This window comes from Phragmites australis, chromosome 13, assembly GCF_958298935.1.
Source record: "Phragmites australis chromosome 13, lpPhrAust1.1, whole genome shotgun sequence".
NCBI classification, from domain to species: domain Eukaryota; kingdom Viridiplantae; phylum Streptophyta; class Magnoliopsida; order Poales; family Poaceae; genus Phragmites; species Phragmites australis.
Window position 1 is genome coordinate 12,399,322 of NC_084933.1, and position 21,982 is coordinate 12,421,303.

Consider the following 21,982-nt stretch of genomic DNA (forward strand, 5'->3'; position numbering starts at 1 on the left):
AGGAACGTCTCAATTGATACTAACTCGAGAACAACTAGCATCCTAACTGGATATATGTGATCTTTCTTGGTGCACAAGATGAATGACTCTCTATCGACTACGATGAGATAGAAGGCGGTACAAGATCCCTATAAGACGGGGATCCGGACCCCCGAATGGAGACTCTTTTTCTTGGAGAAGAACAACTCATTTGCAACTCGACACAAGCACTAGGACTATAGGAGATACTCGATAACTTTCTCATTAGTCTAGTTTAAATCTCATCTACTCCTCATAATAAATCTAGACACATTATTTGTACTAGAGTGAATACAAATACATCATCAACCACACAAGACATAGAATATAATTCCAATTAAGGACACAAACTTGTATACATTACGTGTCTTATCTCATGTTTAATTCTGAATTACGAAGACAACCCCGTATTCTGAATTACAAAGACAACCACATTATTCTTACGAATATATTGTCAAAAAAACCCACAGCATAAAAAAAAAAATAGCTTTTCCAAAAAATCAAAATCAAAAACCCAAACAAATAGACCCTTTTAACATTTCTGAGTAAACTACATCAACCAATAGACTTTAGAAACTTAACCCTGAGTTTTACGGTTATTGCGTCTCGATTCCTCCATATTCGAGCTAATCAAGCCTGCCTTGCTAGTGTACCTTGTGTACCTAATGCACTTCCAAAAATCCTCCATTAACTTGCGCCCTTTTCTTTGCTCATCCCCTCGCTCAATTTTGCCTCTTCCCCGGCTCAACATACGTCGTCGCCTACTTACCTTTCTCGCATAACTATACTATTATATGGGAGGTTCTATTCATCAGGTGACTAATATTTCCCCAAATCTCAATCGATAAACGTCGATGGTCAGATCAACCTCCAATGGTTCCCTTGTTTCTTCTACCTCTAGACTGAGCAAATCATCTCCGTCTTCTATGCAACCAGCGCCGAGCTCAAATCACGGATCATATACCCAATGATACAGGAAAACAAAAATGGATCACTAGAAAATCTTTCTTGACCTGCAAAAAAGCTGGGATTTCGAGCAAGAGCCAGCAAGGGACTACACTGCAACCTAGATAACTCACCAGCTAAATTTACAGAAGATGCCGTGGAGAGAACTGCCGAAGATTGTTAAAGCAAATCGGGACCTGTTTCGCCAAAACACTAAACTACCCCGGGATATCAAACAGGAAATGCGCCATTTCCAAAGCCATCACAGAGATGAACCAAAACTGCTAAACAAGCAAACTGTTGAAGCTCAAGTACACAGGGAACCTAAACATCGCGAGAAATGCAACCACAGCAGAGGTGAAAATTCTCAATTCTTCAAAGCTAGAGTTGATTCACTTTTAGAAAATAGGTGTTCAGTAGGTCTGAAAACATGACATAGAAGCACTTGAGACAACTAACAAAACCCAGAGTAAATATATAGGTCACCCATCCAGCATAAAACACCAGCCAGAATGCTCTAAGCTGCAGCGCCCTTGCCCTTCTTCCTCTGGAGCTTCTTCATGTAGAACTCAAGCTCTTTACCCTCAAGGATGTACCTGTCATAAAAAAAAGGCATTGTAAGGAGCTACCAGCAACAATTGCAAGTGAATTTCAGGTGGCAACAATAGTACCAGCATGCAAACTGCAGCTGCACAACATATCTCGTACTGTCTACTTCTAACTGTGATTAAAGGGCTTCTATCATATAATTTCCACAAACATCTGGATCTAAAGTGGAATGTTCAGGTCATATAAACCAGGACCAAATAAACCAACGCACAGATCTAATTCATTTCAGAATACATGTGCTAAGTAAGAGCCAACAGAATTTCAGTATTCCATACCCATCAGCACGGCCACACTGCCCAGGGCGGGAAGCAATGCACGCCAACAACCTCCCACTGCCAAACTGCTCTTCAATGTGCGTGTCAAGTGTGCGGCTCTGCTGACGCTTTTCAAGCTTCCTCTGGACATGGTTGCTCTTCTTTGTTTCCTCAGCTGCAGCCTCACTCTCTTGTCCCTGTGCATACGAGCAGCAAACAACAAATGATCCATTAAGGAAAGCATAACAATAGAGCAGAAGGAAAAGGGATTTCATTAAACTATTACTCTTGGGCATAAAGATTAGTCAGAAATAAATATATTAATTGCAGATAACTACTTCAATATTTTTCATATACAAATTAACACAGTTGTCTCAAACAAAAAGTGCATTCAACCAAGTTTATCTATAAAAGAGGGTAGTAGCAAATTCCATCATCCCGTAAAAGTAGAAATAAGCTAAGTGAGTACACAATGTTTAAGAATGGGGTCTATTGCAATCTGTCAGCCACAGATGCAATGCTGCTTAGGAGTAATCAGTATGCACATGCTTACAAGAGTGCAGTAGAGTCAGATCTCTCCCTAAAAAATGAGTTGCTGTTGTCCAACAACAAAACACTATGTATGAGCTAAGTCATTCCCCTCCAAATGATAACCAGCAATAAAACTTGGGTTGCAAAGAAAAATACCTCAGCAGCATCCTTCTTGGCAGCAGAGGTCTTCTTCTTCCTACCAATGTCCACTCCATAGTGAGTGAGGTACCACTGCTTGAACGGGGCAGCATCAACTTGCACAATGGCGCTCTTCACAAGGGTCTGAGTCCTCACAAGCTCATTGTTTGACGCATTGTAGACCACATCAAGGATACGGGTCTTCCGGGTAACAGCCTCACTTCCCCATGAGTAGTTACCAGTATCCAGGCGGAGAGCCCTCCACTTCACATTACCTCCTCGGACACGGACCCTCCTCACTGTCTTATTGCTTGACAGTTTGGTGTTGGCAGGCTGACGGCCAAGCTCATACCTTCAAGAGAAATGGGAAAGGCCACATTAAACTCTGAACAGAGTTGAACGTAATGCAAGTCTATAATCAAACCATTACAAGCTACAACCATTCTATTCTTGTACTTCTAGAATGAGATAATAACATTTATTCACACTACCAAACTCTCAGCACTAAATCTGTTTTACAAACACTCCTGCTTCATACACATCATATAAAAACTGTATAAATTACTAAAATGACGCTTCACATGGATGATGATATGCATTCCTTATTCAAGTAGCAAACACCAACATTCCATGCTTATACCAACAGATTTAAAAATACAATTTAAAAGGTAGAACATGTATGCAACATAGAGACTCCACACGCAGTTCCCAGATAATTTAAAAGCCAACAGATTACCAGACTTCGGGTTTTTTCCAAAACAACAATCAAGCATCCGAAAAAACAATGATTACTTCTTTGGCGCAACAGTATGAGGAGCACGGCACATAAGGACTATCACAGATCACAATTCAATCATCACAGCCGATTTAATAGACAAGAGACTGTCCAACTTAACAATGTCCTAACCTATATCATCCAAAAGCGTGAGCCACAGAAATGACGGTAGAAGTGATGTAGTGAGCAAATCATCCGCATCAACAGTCGGATCGATAAACACAGCTACAAAACAATTCCATCCAAAGATCTAAATGCAAAACTAATAATTCAGACCACTGATCTAATTGAGTCCTCGTCTAACCTACAAATCTACAGTAACGGAAAGTAAACAAAGGGAGATATCGCAATTACTTTCGCTTCTTCCTCCACGCCTTCTGCTTCCCACCGGTGGCCCGGCGCTTGTGCATCGAATCACGCGAGATACCTGCGCAACCACAGCCACAGAAACAACAAACGCCGCCGTAAGCATCGCTCAAACCCAGCAACCTCCGCGGTCATGGGAGCTGCAAAAGGAGAGCGAGAAGCGGAGAGCGGCGAGGCCCTACCCATGGTGGCGGCGGTGGCTTGGCTCGGCTGCTGCTCCGCCTCCTCCTCGTCCGCCTGCGCCGCCGCTGCAACTGGTTCGGTCTCGCAGGGAAGAGGAGAGCGAAACCCTAGGGTCTCGGGTTAAATAGGAGGGCGGCCGCGGCTTAGGGTTTACTTACGATGGAGATGGGCTGATCCGACGGTGGAGATGAGCTGATCCGACGGTGGAGATGAGCCTGGAGGCCATTCTTTGGAGGATGCGGCCCAGTTAGGCCCGTTTCCCTAGGCCGGGCCCAAATGAGTAGATGATCTGCACGGCCGGACCACCTTAAGTGACTAGTATTGCTTTCGAGTTTCTCTCAAAAAAGTATTACTTTCGAATTTCCTCTAGCAATTTTGTGTTGATTTAGTCCTCCTATGTAAAATCTAATTTCTTGTAAAATCTTAAGGCTATTTCGAATTTCCTATGTAAAATCGAATTTTCCCTCACAACAGAGCAGGAAGAGCAACGGGGAGGCGCACAATCTAGCTAGAGCGGCTTCAACAATGAATCCAGGCCGCTATATTTGGTTTTCTAACCCTTTCGATATTTCAGTTGTACCTATAAATACTAGCTAAGTACCTATACATAGCAATAAAAATATAAATATTGGATGCAATATCATTAAGCACAAACTCAAATATGGAGATGTGGATATGTCATAAGATTGTTATAAAAAAATACGTCTGGAGCAATACCATAGTTTGATTTTATATGTAATTCAAAAAAGTAAGGGGAGATTATCCGTTAATTTCTCTCCTAATTTTTATTAGTAAAGCGTGTCCTATATCTATAGCCAGTAACGAGGCAAGGCTAGATGATGAGGAAGATGGCAAAAAAGAATAAATTATTCAAATTTTATAGGTTTTTATTAGATACGAGGAGAATGAGGAAAGAGGTGATGCGAGAACAAACTTATATTTTATATGGTAGAGATTATTCATAATTAATAAAAGCTCCAGCTTATTTCTCTGGAAAAAAATTGTTGCTTTGTCCGGCTATTTTGTGTTGATTTAGTCCTCCTATGTAAAATCTAATTTCTTGCAACATCTTAAGGCTATTTCGATTTTCCTATGTAAAATCGAATCTCCCCTCGCAGTAGAGCAGGAACAACAACGGGGAGACGCACAATCTAGCCAGAGCGGCTTCAACACTAAACCTTTGTCGCTATATTTGATTTTCTAACCCTTTTGATATTTTTGACGCACCTATAAACACTAGCTACGTGCCTGTGTGTTACCACAAAAATATAAATATTAGACGCAATAATATTAAAGAAAAACTTATTATATAGAAATGTGGACGTGTTATGAGAGTATCTCCCAAAAATATGGCTAGAGCAATATCGTATTTTGATTTCAGTGGGATTAAAAAGATTATCCGTTAATTTCTTTATTTTATTTTTATTAGTAAAATATGTTACATATCTATAGCCAGCAATGAGGCAGTGAGGCTAGATGATGAAGGAGATGGTAAAAAATGATAAATTATTCAAAATTTAGAGATTTTTATTAGATAGGAGGAGAGCGAGGGAAAATATGACATAAAAATCAACTCATATTTTATGTAGTAGAGATTATTCATAATTAATAAAAGTTTCTGCTTATTTCTCTGGGAAAAAATTGTCGCTTTGCCCGGCAATCTCATCCTGTGGAGCGAGGATTTTCTTGCTCTCTCTACTTGCTCACGAGCTATAGATGTTGGTGTGTGGCTGAAATCTTAAGTTGGTTCATTCATACACAGTGCACAACATCTCAGCATGCCTTATATTTCAGTTTGACTGAAAAGCCATCAGATCAGCAGTGCAGAGCTTGCATGCCAGTTTGACTGAAAGCCATCAGTTGAATAGTAGAACTGACACCTTCACAAGGACGGAATTACTTGAGTGAGGCTCAGATCTTCCTGTGAGAAACTTTCATGAATGAGACTTTGATCCTCCTCCGAGAAACTTCCATCACAAAAGATGAAAGTTTGAAAGCAAGAAAGAGAAATATAGATAAAACATACAAAACTAAACCTTCAAGGCAAAAGTGTTGGCAGAAATGTAAACACCGTATTAAGTTTTATCTTTCAGAAAAGACTTGATGATTGTAAAGGTGTTGGTTATCTTGGCTTATCTGCTACAAGCGAATTTCATCCCAAAGAAAAGAAAATTGTCTGCTGCAAAGTAAAAGCACAATATTATAGTCACGCCAATATTGTGCCATCTTTAAATCAATATGCATGGATGAACCTAACTTCTACGTTGTCAAAATAGAGTAGCACTGGTGCAGCGGTACTGCAATGTTGGCACTTTAGCAAGCGATTTGGTTAACTGATAATGGCAGGGGATACCAACACAACAATCAAACTAAACGAGACCACAACTGATCAAATTAGTAATACTTTTACAATACTCTATGCCAAAAGAAACTTGTCCTACACAATAAACCATTATAAAGTAAGCATAACATCCAGCATAGACATAATGGAAACAATGTCATAGATAGATGGACCATCTTAAACGAACTTTTTCCAAACTGAAGACAAATCTAAAGGAAAACTATAATCCAGGATTGGTCTCAGGAGGAATTGATGGATTCCATAAAGAAATACAAAGATTCACTACTAATGAAGATACACAGAACCATTTAAAACCAAAGGCCACTTTGGAGGATCACACATCTTTATCGTGTGGATTGCTCAATGCTGGAAAAAAAAATTGGGGGAGGGGGGGGGGGACCATCATGAAGGGAAGGATGCGAAAGTTTTCGCTAGTTAACTCCACCTCGTATTCGCACACCTTCTCCACTGTCTTCCTCTTGATATGCAACAAGTGTGATTCTCTCTCCACCCCCTAGTAGAGGTGGGACTTAGGCCGTGCTTGTGCTTTTGGCTAGCCCACAACCCGACTAGCATGGTACGGTCCAAGCATGATACGATCCGGAATAAAAAATGACTGACCCGGCTCAGCACAAGCGACAGGCCGTGTTAGGCCTATATGTGAGGCACGATGGGTGGCTCGGCCCAGCACAAAAAAATGGGCCTTGCTTGGGCTGGATCGGCATGTAAACAGGCATGTACGTAGCATTCCAACACTTTTGTATCTTGTTAGTCTATACCTTACTTGTGTGCACCAGGTCCACCTACCTCACCTACTATGCCATGCAACATGTGGAAGAGATAGCATGCTCCATAGTCCATGTAGCATGTGTGTGTGAGAGAGATAACATGTGAGAGTACTAGACTAGTAGCAATGTAGCACACGCAGGCAACAAGCACAGCTCACGCGACAACAATAGCTAGTAGCAAGCAACTACTGCGCGCGCATGCCGCATCAAGTAGATAGGTATTGTCAAGTGCCTAGTAGCAAACACGATCGGACCATCCATCTATGCACTTGGGTTGTGCCCAGGCTGGCCCAGCACGAACCAGCCCATCATGCCATGGGTTGTGCCTAGGCCTCATTGGAGATGAGCAAGGCCAGCATGACACATTCCATTATTGTCACACCCGAAAAACCTTAACCTAGTCATCAAGCAAGCATATGCATCATGACATCATGTTTTATACTTTTGATTTTATTTTAAGTGTTCAAAACTTTTTAAACGGTACGTTGATAAGCGACTCGCACCATATACTTATGAGTGGGAATTGTTTTGAAGTAGTTTAGATAGCCCAAAACCATTTAGGAAGGTATGAAAAAAAAATTAGTTGAAAAAGAGGAAAGGAGGATAACTTATTGCATGTGGACCTAGCTCGCGGTCTGATCATCAGGGCTCAGAATTCCATTTAAAGACCCCCTCAACCCCCTCACTCACTCACTCTCACACTCACTCCCCACCCCGACCCAAAACTGAGAGAGAAGGGAGCTCTCACCTCGACCATCACAATAGCCAGAGATCGACGGAAGAAACCTTCCCTGAGCTTCACCAAGCCTCCTTGAGCTCCTCCCCGCCGTCATCTTCGCCAGAGAAGCTTCCCTCACGTGTTTCTTGTACCTCAATGTTGAGCACCACCCGAAGCCCGATCTCCAAATCGAAGCCTCCTCGAAGCCAGCCAACCCTCTAGGAAGCTTTCTGACACTAAGGTGAGACTTTTTCGACCATTTCCCTATCATCATTGAGCTCCAACCGATCCCCATTAGCTAAGACCTGACCTTCACCCTTAGCCATGGACGTCATCCATAGGGTCATCAAGTTTGGCCCTGTGCATGTCGCTCAAACCGCCTAAAATGAACCACATAGCCTTGTAGAATGTTTCGGTACCACCCTTGGTCGAAGGCATCGCCGAAGCCTTCGTTGGTGACCTCACTGAGGTGTTGCTGGCCAGGCTCAGTGGTCTAACCGTCACCTGGGCCGGTCTAACCACGGGCTTAAGACTTGGCCGATTAGAATCAAGTTTAGACTCCCTAGTCAGGAGTCAGACCATTAGTGTGGCTGGTTTGACCTCTAGACCTGCGGTCTGACCGCCATGTTTACTTAGTACCATTTTTTTCTATGTCTGACCCCCACGGTCTAACCACCACTCCATCTTGGTCTGACCGCCAGCTAATCAAAACCCAGTAAGCTTATGTTGTCTCATACGATGTTTAAACATCTTCTAGTCCAATTGATCAAGTGTTCATTTGCAAATGTTTTCATGGCATGACACATTGCACCTTATTCACGATCATGCCTCATAGGCATACCTCTTAGTTCGTTCTTTTGTTCATTCGATGCGTTGTTCCATTGACTAGAGAGTGATGTGTTGACGATTCAAGAAGTCGAGGCCAATATCAAACCGGAGGTGTATGTGAATGAAGCACAGGAAAACCAAGACAATCATCTATGCATATTTCATCTTTACTTTGGATCTCGTGATGTCTGATTTTTATAAATTATCACTATATGTATTATGCATGTTTAGTGAGTCGATGTTGGGTTTTGTTGGTAAAACCTATCTTCTTACATTGCCTCTACCTTGACATTGTGTATATCTGGATCCATTGTAACCTGAAGTATCACCATAAAATTGTTGAGCTTAAAATGAAAATGATGTGCTTAGCAAACTTAGATCATTGGTAGAAGTCGAGCGATGCAGCATTATATCGTTCGCGAGCTATATGGCTTAATTATTATTCACAATAAAAATGATGTTAGGATGAAAGAGTTTGTGAGAATAAGACAAGATGTGAGCGGTATTAGGGGCAGGCTGGAACAGGAACCCGAATGTCATAGGCCGCTTGCATCAATTAAGCAACGACCGTTGTTTGCCGTTGGCTTAAGTACTTTATGTACTTCCACATATTCAATAAATGTACGAATGAGCCAATTATCATACGCCATGCTAACACTTGACTTGTGACTCTATGACACGTAAGAGAAAAATAATGAGTAGAAGCAATGTGTCGGGGAGCCAGAGGTGTCCGGGACACGTTCGCGATAATCCCGATGCCATAGGGGCAAGTGAAAGTGGGTAGTTTCGGGTATAAGAAAGGTTGTCTCAGGTGCCAAGTAGATGCACCTGACTTGTGTGGATAAAGATGTACTCCTGCAGGATGTAAGATCAATTTAAATTGATACGCTCTCGGTTATAAGAATGTTTAATGTCTATCCTCATCAATCGTAGAGTTCCGATATTGGGTTGTATATGGTATGTTGAGAAGTGACTCGAGTATGTCTATGTTGAGAAGAGCACGTTCTTAAGTTGGCTATGTTTATACTTATGTTATCATGATAGTTTAGCAAATGTTTTGAGATAAGTTAGGTGCTCACACTTTTGAGTTAATAAGTTGCTTTTGCATATAAATTTATTTAACCGTGTGACCGACTCCTTATTACTCATTCCAAGTGCATAATCCTTGGAGTCGGGTTATTATATGTACTAGATATTAGTAAGTCTTACAAGTAACTTCATAATCATGTTATTATCATTGAGATTTTACAGATGATGATGAATTAGTGTATGTCTACTTCATGCCCGCCAATTGCGGTGATGGGCAAGAGTAGTGGTGAGCTACTCGTGGTGACTCGATGGTGCCTTAGGGCCAATGGCATCACATCTTTTGTTGTTTATAGATGTTATTTCGCTATATAGTGACATTAACATGTTAGGATATAAACTTGGTGTATTTTGCTTATTCTAGAGCTTGTACATGTATATGTTGGGAGCCCGAACATGTCTAGTTCGATCTCCTCTTTAAATTTCATCAAGTGGTACTTTAAATTGTTGAACTTGTAATAATTCTAAAGACTTATAATATATTTAAATTACTCATACTTTGTTATATCTTGATGTGATGAAGCTTGTTGTAAAAGTGTGTGTTATGATCTTAGACATAAAACACATATTGGGACTACCGGGATTGTATTTGTCTTAATCATTTGTTGTTGTGATTGTTATTTTGAGATGTGAATTAGCACATGGCATGTCCAGAGGCAGGTGTGTGCTAGCTTATCTTAATGGAAGATCATCTGATTTGATTAATTCGAATATAATTTAAACAGTTCCTCATAGTTATCTTATACGAGCCGATCAAGCACGACCCGAAGGGTCCAAAGCATGATTGGACCATGCTGGGCTTCCTCACAGTTATCCTGTATGAGACGATCAGGCACAGCCCAAAGGGCCCAAAGCACGATTGGGCCAGCACGGTCCAATGCCCACCTCTACCCCCAAGCACACAAACTCAATATTTAGCGATCAGAACATGAGTGCTATCCCCTAACTCTGAACCACTGAACCAGGCTTTGCAAGAGGACAAATATCTCAAGTAGACAAATGGTATCAGTTAACACCGAATTGTTTGTGTTGCCATCGTTGTATGTATCATGAAACCAAACATGAATCTCCAACCCCTTGACATGAATGAGATACCACATGGAATCATTTGCACGGGACAGCTCAAGCGTTCTGGATAATTGAGCTCTACACCATCTGGAAGGTTGATGAAGAACAAGCTCATAGATGCCAAATTTGATCCAACAATATACCCTTTAATTTCTGGCCCAACATATAGAACTCACCACCAACAAACAAACCCAAGTTCATGCAACACCACCACAGTTTAGGGAGCTCTAACATAGCTAAGGCACGACTATTGCCCCAAGCTCCAGTTTGAATGGAAGCTGCTTGCGCGAAGATAACTCTCCTGTTGTTGTTGAACACCAATCTCACTTGGTGGTAGGATAGGCCATCACCACTGTCCTCTAGGAGACTCGTACCTATGAAAGCCGTGGGGGCGGAGAAGTGGGCACCGTGGGAGGTAGTTGAAGTCCGGCACCAATAGCAGTGCGTTGCACACTGCAATTTCTTCAGAAAAAGTTGGTATTTATATACATAACCCTGACTAGCATACTGCCATTACACCATTCCAAAATTTCAAAGCTATTACCAAATTTGAACTGCTCCAACTTCAGAAAGTAGATTCTCTTGCGGTGTACGACGGCAGCAAGCTTGGGGGGGGGGGGGGCAAACCTTATGGCGGCACAAGCTGGGGTTACCCCATGATTGGGGGAAAGTAGGAGGCAAGAAGGCGAGACGAGTGAAGGTCCTGGAAGCGGCCAGGGAAGTTAGGCTCAGAGGCAATATGGAGCAAGCGCTTGCAGACAAGGGCGGTACAAACGACAGTGAACATGGGAAAAGCCAAGGAGCAGAAGGATCTCACTAGAGACGAAAACGGTTCGAAAATGATCGGAAAATGCCTAAACCACTTTTAGTTTAACATTTTCGCTTGGAAACAAAGTCAATAACGATAATGCCGAAAACAAGTATGACATCGATAATACGAGAAAACTAGAAACAATGTTATCAGGAAGGAAACATGCCGATATCAATTGAGAATCGATAATTCAAACCTGAAAGAACTGAACCGTAGCACTGAACGCTAGCTTTCGCCATTACAGCACCATGTGACTATACAACATTTACCCTGTGCAATTGCTCTTCTCTAACTCTGGTATGTGAGTTTATGAAAAAATTATACATACAAAAGCAATGTTCTTTGAAACCCAATATCTGAAGGTGTTATTTTTTTGTGATAGTTTTGACTAACTTAGTTTTGTTTTGCGAAAATAACTCATAAGATCAACTCAAAGGCAATCGCAATGAGACGCTCGATTACAATCAAGCTGCTTGATTACAATCATAACAATTAGACGCACTGCAGGCAACCCTAGTTGTGGATTGACATGTTGACGATAGCAATCATCGCATTGCAGTTCATCTCTAGCATCACGCCACCGAGCACGACCACGCGCGCGCCGAGCACAACCGAGCATGGTGATCGTGGCGATGGTCACAACGACGACACCCACCACCATGTCCCCTAGGAGCGCGCCCACGGTGATGTCGTCATCCACTGTCACATTCAGACACACCGTGCGCCACACGCGTGTCATTCCTAGTGGGTCTGTAACCTCCCCACGCACCGTGATTAGATACACAGTATGAGAGGGACCAAGGGGGCCTATTGTCTAGAAGGAGATCCGAGAAGTTCCGACTCAAAACAGAAGAACTTGAAAATGATTGGAAGTGACCTAAATCATTTTCGCTATTGTTTATGTAAAGTTTTATTGTTTTGTTTTTTCTGATATATCATTTTTGGCTTCAGCGGCCGAAAAAGTTTGAAAAAGATCTCTAGAATACTGAGATTTATTGTTTTCATTTTCATCCCTAAATCTCACACAACATAGCGTTGATGCCATGACCACTACTTCTGGTAATAGGCACAGCTCATTGAAAGGATCGAATGGCCCAAGAGGGAGGGTGAATTGGGCGCTAATTAAAACTTCTACCGCTTAAACAAATAAAAACTTTAGCCTAGATAAAAGAGAATGCGACTACGTGATTTAAACTAGGATAAGGCAACTAAACAAGCAAGATAACCAAGAGAGAGAATTTTAAAGAAGGACTCGCAATAGCAAAGATACTCAAAGTAAAATGCGGGAAAGTAAATAGTTGGAGAAGAGAACACCGATTTTTTCCCGAGGTTTCGAGAAGTTGGCACTTCCCCCTAGTCCTCGTTGGAGCATCCACCAAGGATGTAGCTCCCCCTTGAGTCACCAAGACTCAAGTGCTCCCTCTTGATTGCCCCTTCTCCATCTCCGGATTGGCGGGCATCAAACCAAGTACATAATCTCTTCCCGGGGCTCCCACAAATCCTCCAAGAGCTCATCGAGAAAACCTCCGATCACCAAGACCGTCTAGGTGTTGCCAACCACCAAAGTAACAAGCCTCAAGCTTCACTTGACAAAGACCAAGCCTAGACAACAGCTAGATGCACACTTGTTACTCTTGAAGCACTTAAAGAAGTCCCTAATCTTCAACTAAGAACTTAGAATTAACACAAGTGCTCTCTCTTGCTTCTAAATGACACACCAAGTGTATGAGCTGCTACAGGATCGCAAGAGATACTGAGAAGTCCAAATGAGTGGGTATTTATAGGCTAAGGATCAAGAATTGGCCGTTACCTAATAACCCAGAATTTTTCTTAACGCCGGAAGTTCCGGTGTGAATAACTCACTTCACATCGGAATATCCGGTGCTAATGCCCCTGACAAAATAGCCGTTAACTGTTCCATTAGCCGTTAAAGCTCCGGCGTTTAATCCGGACTTACGCCGGATTATCCGGCGCATGGAAACGGGCCAGATGATAGTTTGCAACCTCTCTGTATAAATTCATCCGGTGAATACTCTTTTCTACGCCGGACCATCCGGCGTGTAGACTTAATCCGAGACTTCACTGCGAATATTTCTCCGGTGATCTCACCACTCGAACGCCGGACTATCCGGCGTGGTCTTCAACAAATTTTCAAGTCAGAACTCTTAGGAAATTGCTCCGGTGAGATCACTCTTTCTACAGAGGATCATCCGGTGAGTTGAATTTTCGCTGAATTTATCTAATTCAAAGCCGTCTTGAGTTCTAACTACTTGGATACTGAACCAAAAGCTTTTATGGCCAACCTAGCAATAGAAAGTCACAAGTGTGCATCAACTATGTCTAGACTCACCTAGGTCAAGCTACAACTCTTAACCCCTCTTTATAGTACGATCAAAAGACTAAAAAGAAATAGAACCTATACTACTCTAAGTGTCCTTCATTTCTTTGTGACACTTAGAACTAGAAGATCCTTATCCTTCATGTACCGGTCCTTTGATCATCCATATAAGCTCTTTAAAGGGCAAGAGTATCAAGACATCATTGTCAATTATGTTTTTCTTTTTCTTTTATACTGTTCAAAGCGCATACGTTAGTCACAATGATACGGTTGTCATTAATCACCGAAACTCTTACCTCTTATCTAGGAGCCTAGATGCTACACTCATCTCCTGTGATCCTTCAACTCCTCCATCTTCATCCAGATCCGCATCCCTTCTTGGATTCTTTTTGTTTCTTCTATTCCCCATTTTTGGCTTCCTCTGGTTGTATCTGCTAGAATTATGGGTGCGGGTGTGGCAGGTGCAAAGATAAAGAGATTTTTTCATAAACCTAGTATAGCACGCAGATGTAGCATATACTCATATCACCACACACATGTACTCACACAATGTCTACTGGAACAAAGTGAAAGGGATCACTAGGAATTTGAGAATAATGAGACAATACAGAGAAATTGAATGGTTGGATATTGCCTAGCTTGATGGCTCTGAGTTAAATATTTCCATTGGCACTTGTCACGTGTAAATTGTGATTTGGAACGATAAGCATCATGCTACGAATTTTTTTAATCTCATTATTGATTTCCAGGGAAGCACTGTTCTTGGCGCAATAAATCCTTTTGTGGTAAATTTCTCTTCCATGTACTAGAGTTCAAATATCGATCAGCAATCAGCATCATATAACAGTGAGAGTCTGGTTCAAATCAGATTAAATGTTTGGTCCATGATACTTAGGCCAAAACACGCGGCGAAAAGATTAAAATGCTGGAAAGTATCGGCAAAGGAAAGAGAATGGCCAGACCCAAATGTTACAGGTTTTAGACACAAAATAATAATGCAAACTTTTTTGTAGTGGAATCTTTTATGCTAAATTGGAGTGGCACGTAATAAAGACAGCTAAGTAAAATAATTTGAAACCGCAAACACGTTTGGCTGTCTTTCTTAATTTCCTTTTTGAGAGGTGATCTACGGTATTTCACATGATACCATGAAGATTTAGAGATCTGAGCTCTATCAGACATATCATGAAACATGTATTCATGCTTCTAGAGCTGCTCATGTGATCAAAGCTGTGAACAAAGCTGTATTCATGCTTCTAGAGTATGCTACCACTCACTCTTGTAATCAGGCTGTAAACAGCAGTCCACTGAAGTGCAGCGTTGCTATGATTTCTAACTGCAAAAATTCTTGAACTGCTCCTCTCTAATCAACAAAAAAGTAAATCGCAGAATGAACAAGTCAACAGCAGCGCCTCACCGCTAGCAGATGATTGCTACCTCTTTTTTCTTTGCGGGTATATGGTTGCTATTTTGTTCTCTCAAAGAAAAAAGAACGGAAACTACTTTTCAGCGTCCTCTCAGCAAAAAAAGAAACTACATGCAGTATCCGCTAGCAGATGATTGTTACCTCTTTTTTCTTTGCGGGTATATGGTTGCTACTTTGTTCTCTCAAAGAAAAAAGAACGGAAACTACTTTTCAGCGTCCTCTCAGCAAAAAAAAGAAACAACCTCATCGTGCATGCTATCGTTGTCTATACCAAAATCGTGTAAAAATGATCTCTTGTGCGTCTAAAATTTGTAAAGGAAAATATGACAAAATGGGATACCATTTATAGCTTCATGCCACAACTCATCCACAAACAAGCAGGACACGATCACCAATTCACAAACAGGGTTAGGTTATCAGCAAGCAACTCAGACAAGCATGTGACATGCTGAAATTCAGCAGTGTGAAGTCACGTTTTTACCTCCGAGAACGAGTGAGATTCAAAACTAGAACGGATTATCACAGCAACTCAGTATTGTCTGACCATTGGCCCAGGCTCTCCAAAATGATTTGGTTGCCTGATACTGACTGATATATGTGTTTAAAGCTTGTTCCAAAAAAGATGTGGTTAACTTAAAGCTACTTTATCTGAACCATGGTTGTTACTACCTCAGGTCACAAATAATCAAATTTTGGACACTGAAACTGTCTCAGTCATAATATTTGTAAAACATAACAAAGTTATACAGTATAATAACATGAAAGTATATTTCGTGATAGATCTACTCGTATCATCTTCCTATAGCCACTCTAAATATTCAAAGAACATTATTAGTCAAAGCTTAGTAGTTTATACGCATTCAATGCAAAAAAAAAGTTCACACGCGTTATAGGGAGTCACTTTTATTTTATTTTTTGGAGGAGCTAGATATCGTTCCATGATATTTCAGATCAACAAGGAAAGACTTGCTGCAGGTGTTACCATGATATACTGGCAATAGTTCTAGCTACAGATCAGACGTTCAAGCATCTACCAGCTGCAGTGTCGTAGATAATGATCACGCCACACAGCCACCTGTATTGCTATTTTTTACAACAAGGATTAGCAAAACACTATCTAAGATACATAACTATTCAGAAAGATAATTCAGAACGCATCACTGCGCATCCATGGCTGAATGGTTAAAGCGCCCAACTCATAATTGGTGAACTGGATAATGGATAACCATTTGCTACAAATGGGGGAATTGCTTCTTCCAATTCCAATCTAGATGATTGGATTTGCAACAAAGGAAACCATAAATTCCAACGGGTATTCCTTTCAGAACTGATAGACTGCCAGACCTCATGGACGCCTTGATCACTGTGGCACATGCGCATAGCTCTTGAACTAACATTTCCGCAGCCCATGCCTGCACTTTTTCACATAATTCCTTGGTGTCAGAGCCAAGTTAACCTACAAAGAGAGATATAAATATATATGTGAATGATGTTAAAAAATGAGAAGTGTTCTATTTCCAAATAGTGTTTCCTCACCAGATCAGCTATGTGGAGCTTGCATGCCAGCTTGACTAAAAACTGTGCTTGCACAAACGAACATTTACATATCAAGCAGATCACCGAGAATGACATCCGCCAAAAAAAAGCATCAACATGAAACGAACTAACTGTTTGAACTAACATTATATATCCAAGGTGGGAGTTGCATGCTCGAACAAATTGCAAAGAATTCATTATACTTTATATAGAAAAAACTCATGTGTATGCCTTCCCAGTCAGAAGACTCTATCTCCCAATTTTGTTAAACACGACTAGAAAGAAAATTCACACCTAGCTAGTCTTCTTGTGACTTAACACAAAATGAACAAAACAAAAGGATCAGGAACTGGCTGTTTGTGCAGATAATATCCCTAGTGACAAACAAAACTCAAGAGCATGTTCTGGGACATCGGCGGCTGCAGTTGCTCGTTGAAACACTGAAAGGAACAGTTGTGACTTGTAACCTGATAGAGCTATGGAAAATTCCATTGGAATTACCACAATACTCAAATACATTAGACCTTTTGTTCTTGTCAATATTTCCATAAAGATTTACTTTAGTCAAAATAAATTGATATGGCAGTTTGGTGTTTGTGTAAGAAAATATCTTTTACAAACAAGTATGGCGACAACCTCCTCTAGATAGAAGGAATACCGATGTGTTTTATCACCAAAAGATTGATCCATGCCCTATGGCCATGCGTCTATATTTTTACAGTGTTATTTGAGGTGTAAGTATACAAATATGTTCTTACAAAAATAGCGATGCAAGTTACCGTCATGCTATAAGAACTTAGGGTTAATCGAATTATACAGCCTGAGTTCAGGCAGAATATATTTACCCCTAACTAAAAGATATTATCTATGACAAATACAATGGTGTAGGTGACCTCAGAGGGTGTGATACTCGACCGGTCGTCAATTGCGGTATGACGCCGCACTGTCCCGAATGTCAGGATAACTACCACTTGCACCGGCATTAAATATCGGTCGTTTACCTGCAGGCGGCTGATTTGTCTCCAAGGCTTGATGGCCCACTTCCCAAGCTTCGGAGAGCTTGCCCAGGTTCCGGAAGACTGGGGCTCCAGGAGGCTAGGGCTCTGCAGAGCTCCGGAGCCCAGAAACCCGAGAGGCATTTGGAACCCGAGATTCACAGGCAGATAGGATTGGCTCCAAGGAAAACAACAAGACTGACAGGACCAAGGGCGATAGGGTCCTTAAAGACAGCCCCTAACAATCTCTATAATCTACCAGCTGTGGCTGCCTCCCACAAGAAACTGATACTTTCCAGGGAGAAATTTTATATGTTTCTGACATGTCCGTTTCCTTGAGAAGAGAGTGATCAGCAACTCAGTGGTTGAGGCTTCAAGTGAGAAATTCTTCTCATCAATTTTAGACAGAAAAGTTCCAGCCTTAACTATTTCACCAGTCTCCAGTAACGTCCTGACAACATGATTTAGCAATTGAGAGTTGGGATCGCAGCCAGCATTCTCCGTAGATAAATAGATATTGTCTGCCTCTTCCAGCAACCCTTCTTTTATAAGATTTGTCATCATTAGATGGTAAGTCTCAACAGAAGGCACCAGCCCATTTGCTGAGGTAGAAGCAAACAGATCCTTAGCTTCTTCAATTCTCCTAGTTTTAAACATTTCAGTAATCATAATATTAAGAGTTATGATATCAATCTTCACGTTCATTGCATGTAATTTCTTGAAAAGCGTGAATGCTTCATCAGAGCAATTATTTTTACAAAGTCCACAAAGAACTGTGTTGTATGTATCAGTGCCTACTGGGATTCCACTTTCAATCATTTTATGAAAATTTTCCTTTGCAGCAACTGATCTCCCAGCCTGAAATAACCCATCCAGTATGATGTTGTACATAATAGTCGTGGGCTTAACCTCTTTACACAACATTTCTCTGAAAAGTCTCAATCCATCATCAATCCTTCCAATTTTACAGTAGCCATTAACAAGTGTACCATACACTACAACATTAGGTTCAATGCCAGCTGATAACATAGCATCAAATACTCTCAATGCTTCCTCCATCTTTCCCACCAGGCAATAGCCATCCATAAGTGAACTAAACATAATAACATCAGGACGCAGACCAATACGTATAATGAATTTGAATATATTTTGTGCGTCCATTACCCTTCCTTTTTTGCAAAGGGTGTTTATTATTGAACTGAAGAACACAATGTCAGGATGCATACCTTTATTCATCATTTCACAAACCAATTCCTTGGCTTTTACCAAAGCACCAAGAGCACAAAAACTCTGGATCAGACACTGGTAAATAGCTAAATTCGGTGGTACACCTTGGTCAATCATCTGATCAAATTTTTCGATAGCGTCATCCAACCTACCCATCCTACAAAATGCAGCTATTACTGTTGAATAGGTGACCACATCAGGTTTAACTCCTTGCTGCCTCATTTTTATAAGGATAAGCAAAGCATCATCCATCATTCCACGTTTAGCGTATGCATTGATCAGTATATTGAAAATATGGTGGTCAGGTACAATACCATCTCCTACCATCAAATTGAAGAGATCAATCATATCAACAAAGCATCCTTCAGTAGCGTACCCATGAAGCATAATAGAGTAGGAGAGAATATTAGGTTTTTGGCCTTTCATAGCCATTGAGTCAAAAACATCTCTAGCATCCTTGTTTTTTCCATGCTTGCAAAGGGAAGCCATGAACGAGTTCCATGTAACAACATTTGGTAGGATACCATGACTTGTCATTTCTTTTAATACCCTAGCCGCCTCCTTCCATTGGCCGACAGTGGAATATCCATGGATTACGTTAGTATATATCACAATATCTGGTCGTACACCTTGATCAACCATCTGTAGGAGGAATATCTCTGCCTTATCCATCGCTCTGGCCTTGCATAGTGCATCAATAATGGAGCTGTATGTCACCACATCGGGTGAAATCCCCTGCTGCATCATCTCATGAAATAGATCACATGCTTTAGCTACTTCACCCTCCTTAAAGAAACCATCCATAACGATGCTGTAGGCTACCACATTGGGCGAGCAGACACCTCCTTCGGCCATCGTCCGGAGAAGCTCGAGCGCTCGCTGACTCTTCCTATTATCGCAAAAGCTCTTCAGAACAATCGAGTATGAGACGACATCAGGCAAACAACCCAGCTCGGTCATCCTGTGGAGCAACACGTCCACAGCCTCGTCTGTCCGCTTTGTGTTGCAGAGGGCCTGGAGGAGGCCGTTGAAGGTGACGGCATTGACGCCCAGGCCTGATCTAAGGAGTCGGCCGAAGAAGGCAAGCGCTAGGTTTGGGCGGTGCGTGCGGCAGCAACAGTCCATGAGGATGCCGTAGGTGTGGAACGTGGGCAGCACCACCCGTGGGTCGGCGCCTCGGGACATGCGGTTGAAGAGGGCGACGACGAGGGCGGGGCCGTCGCTGTAGGTAGAGGACGGCGGCGCGCGGGCCAGCATGGCAAGAAGGCCATTCAGCGCGCGGGCTGAGCCGGGGCTGGCGAGGCGCAGCAATTCGTCGAACAGGTGGCGCGCGTCTTCCGGCCCGAGCGTCCCGGAGCTTAGGCGCTCTTTGAAGGCGCCCAAGGCTGCCTCGAAAGAGCATGGTGACGAGCGTGAGGAGGTGGAGCTGGAGGATGAGGTTCTGCCGCTGCCGGCCGCGGCAGCGGCGGGGGTGGAGGAGCGGAGGCGGGACATCGGCGGCTGCAGTTGCTCGTTGAAACACTGAAAGGAGCAGTTGTGACTTGTAACCTGATAGAGCTATGGAAAATTCCATTGGAATTACCACAATACTCAAATACATTAGACCTTTTGTTCTTGTCAATATTTCCATAAAGATTTACTTTAGTCAAAATAAATTGATAGGGCAGTTTGGTGTTTGTGTAAGAAAATATCTTCCACAAATAAGTATGGCGATAATCTCCTCTAGATAGAAGGAATACCGATGTGTTTATCACCAAAAGATTGGTCACTGCTCTGATGGCCATACGTCTGTATTTTTACAGTGCTATTTGGGGTGTAAGTATACAAATATGTCCTTATAAAAATAACGATGTAAGTTATCGTCATGCTATAGGAACTTAGGGCTAATCGAATTATACAGCCTGAGTTCAGGCAGAATATATTTATCCATAACTAAAATATATTATCTATTATGACAAATACAATAGTGTAGGTGACCCCAGAGGGTGCGATACTCGACCGGTCGTCAATTGCGGTATGACGCCGCACTGTCCCGAATGTAAGGATGGCTACCACTTGCACTGGCATTAAATATCGATCATTTACTTGCAGCGGCTGATTTTTCTCCAAGGCTTTATGGTCCACTTCCCAAGCTTCGGAGAGCTTGCCCAGGTTCCGAAGGACTGGGGCTCTAGGAGGCTAGGGCTCTGCAGAGCTCTGGAGCCCGAAAATCCGAGAGGCCTTTGGAACCTGAGATTCACAGGCATAGACTGACAAGACCAAGGGTGATAGGGTCCTTAAAGACAGCCCCCAACAATCTCTTCCGAAGACCAGCAACTTCCCCTGTCTCAAAAGGCAGTGGCCAGAGGGGTTCACGCTCTTCGGAAGCCAGACCTCCGCATGGGGATCCAGAGCCCAAGTGCTTTGGATGAGCTCTTGATGGTGACCCTTTAATAATGTCTGTAGACTGGGGTATTTCCCTCAATAGTACCTCCTGATCCGCTGGCCCCGAGGTACAGAGGGACGAGCGGATGTAGAAGGAACTAGCTCCAGCCCAACATCATAATCAATATATCATACTATAGCTTCTCGCCACTGAGGAGCCTCTCCGTGGTGACCGTGAGTGACGATGGTGAAGCTTGATGGTGATAGCGTAATTTGGAGGAAACTGTGTGGTTGATAGGTACGCTGAAGGTGGGAGTCCATGACCCCCTCAGCGGTTTACCGCGATGAGGCCTGACAAAGTCAATGCGCTCCGGAGCCTATGCAGAGTAAGCCCTTCAGCTCCCTTGATGGTGAGTCCTTTGGCCGCTTGCACCATCATGGTGGAGGTTGTGTGTGGCAGCAAGGTATTCTTCTCATTTTTTGGTTCGAGTAATAGATGATGTGCAGTAATGTCAGTGTGTCTGATAGGGTAATGCATAGGTTCACCTAGGGTTTTCATGCGTTGAAAGAGGCTCGAGCCATAAATGCGATAAGACATGCGCGCAAAAAACCAGGGAGCCACCGCAGGACGTTGCCA

The 21,982-nt window shown here is 42.3% G+C and overlaps 2 protein-coding genes across 2 annotated transcripts; both read right to left on the reverse strand.

The window, feature by feature from the left end:
- Positions 1-1,334: 1,334 nt before the first annotated feature.
- LOC133888604 (small ribosomal subunit protein eS8-like) lies at positions 1,335-3,956 on the reverse strand. Its single transcript, XM_062328906.1, has 5 exons — positions 3,819-3,956; positions 3,625-3,697; positions 2,514-2,847; positions 1,848-2,023; positions 1,335-1,559 (listed from the first exon to the last, which is right to left on the reverse strand). The coding sequence occupies exons 1-5, from the start codon at positions 3,820-3,822 to the stop codon at positions 1,481-1,483; spliced, it is 666 nt and encodes a 221-aa protein (XP_062184890.1). The 5' UTR covers positions 3,823-3,956; the 3' UTR covers positions 1,335-1,480.
- A 13,490-nt stretch (positions 3,957-17,446) lies between these two features.
- Positions 17,447-20,633, reverse strand: LOC133887873 (protein Rf1, mitochondrial-like). Its single transcript, XM_062327867.1, has one exon. It carries the CDS (start codon positions 20,473-20,475, stop codon positions 18,010-18,012), a length of 2,466 nt encoding a protein of 821 aa, XP_062183851.1. The 5' UTR covers positions 20,476-20,633; the 3' UTR covers positions 17,447-18,009.
- Positions 20,634-21,982: the final 1,349 nt, after the last annotated feature.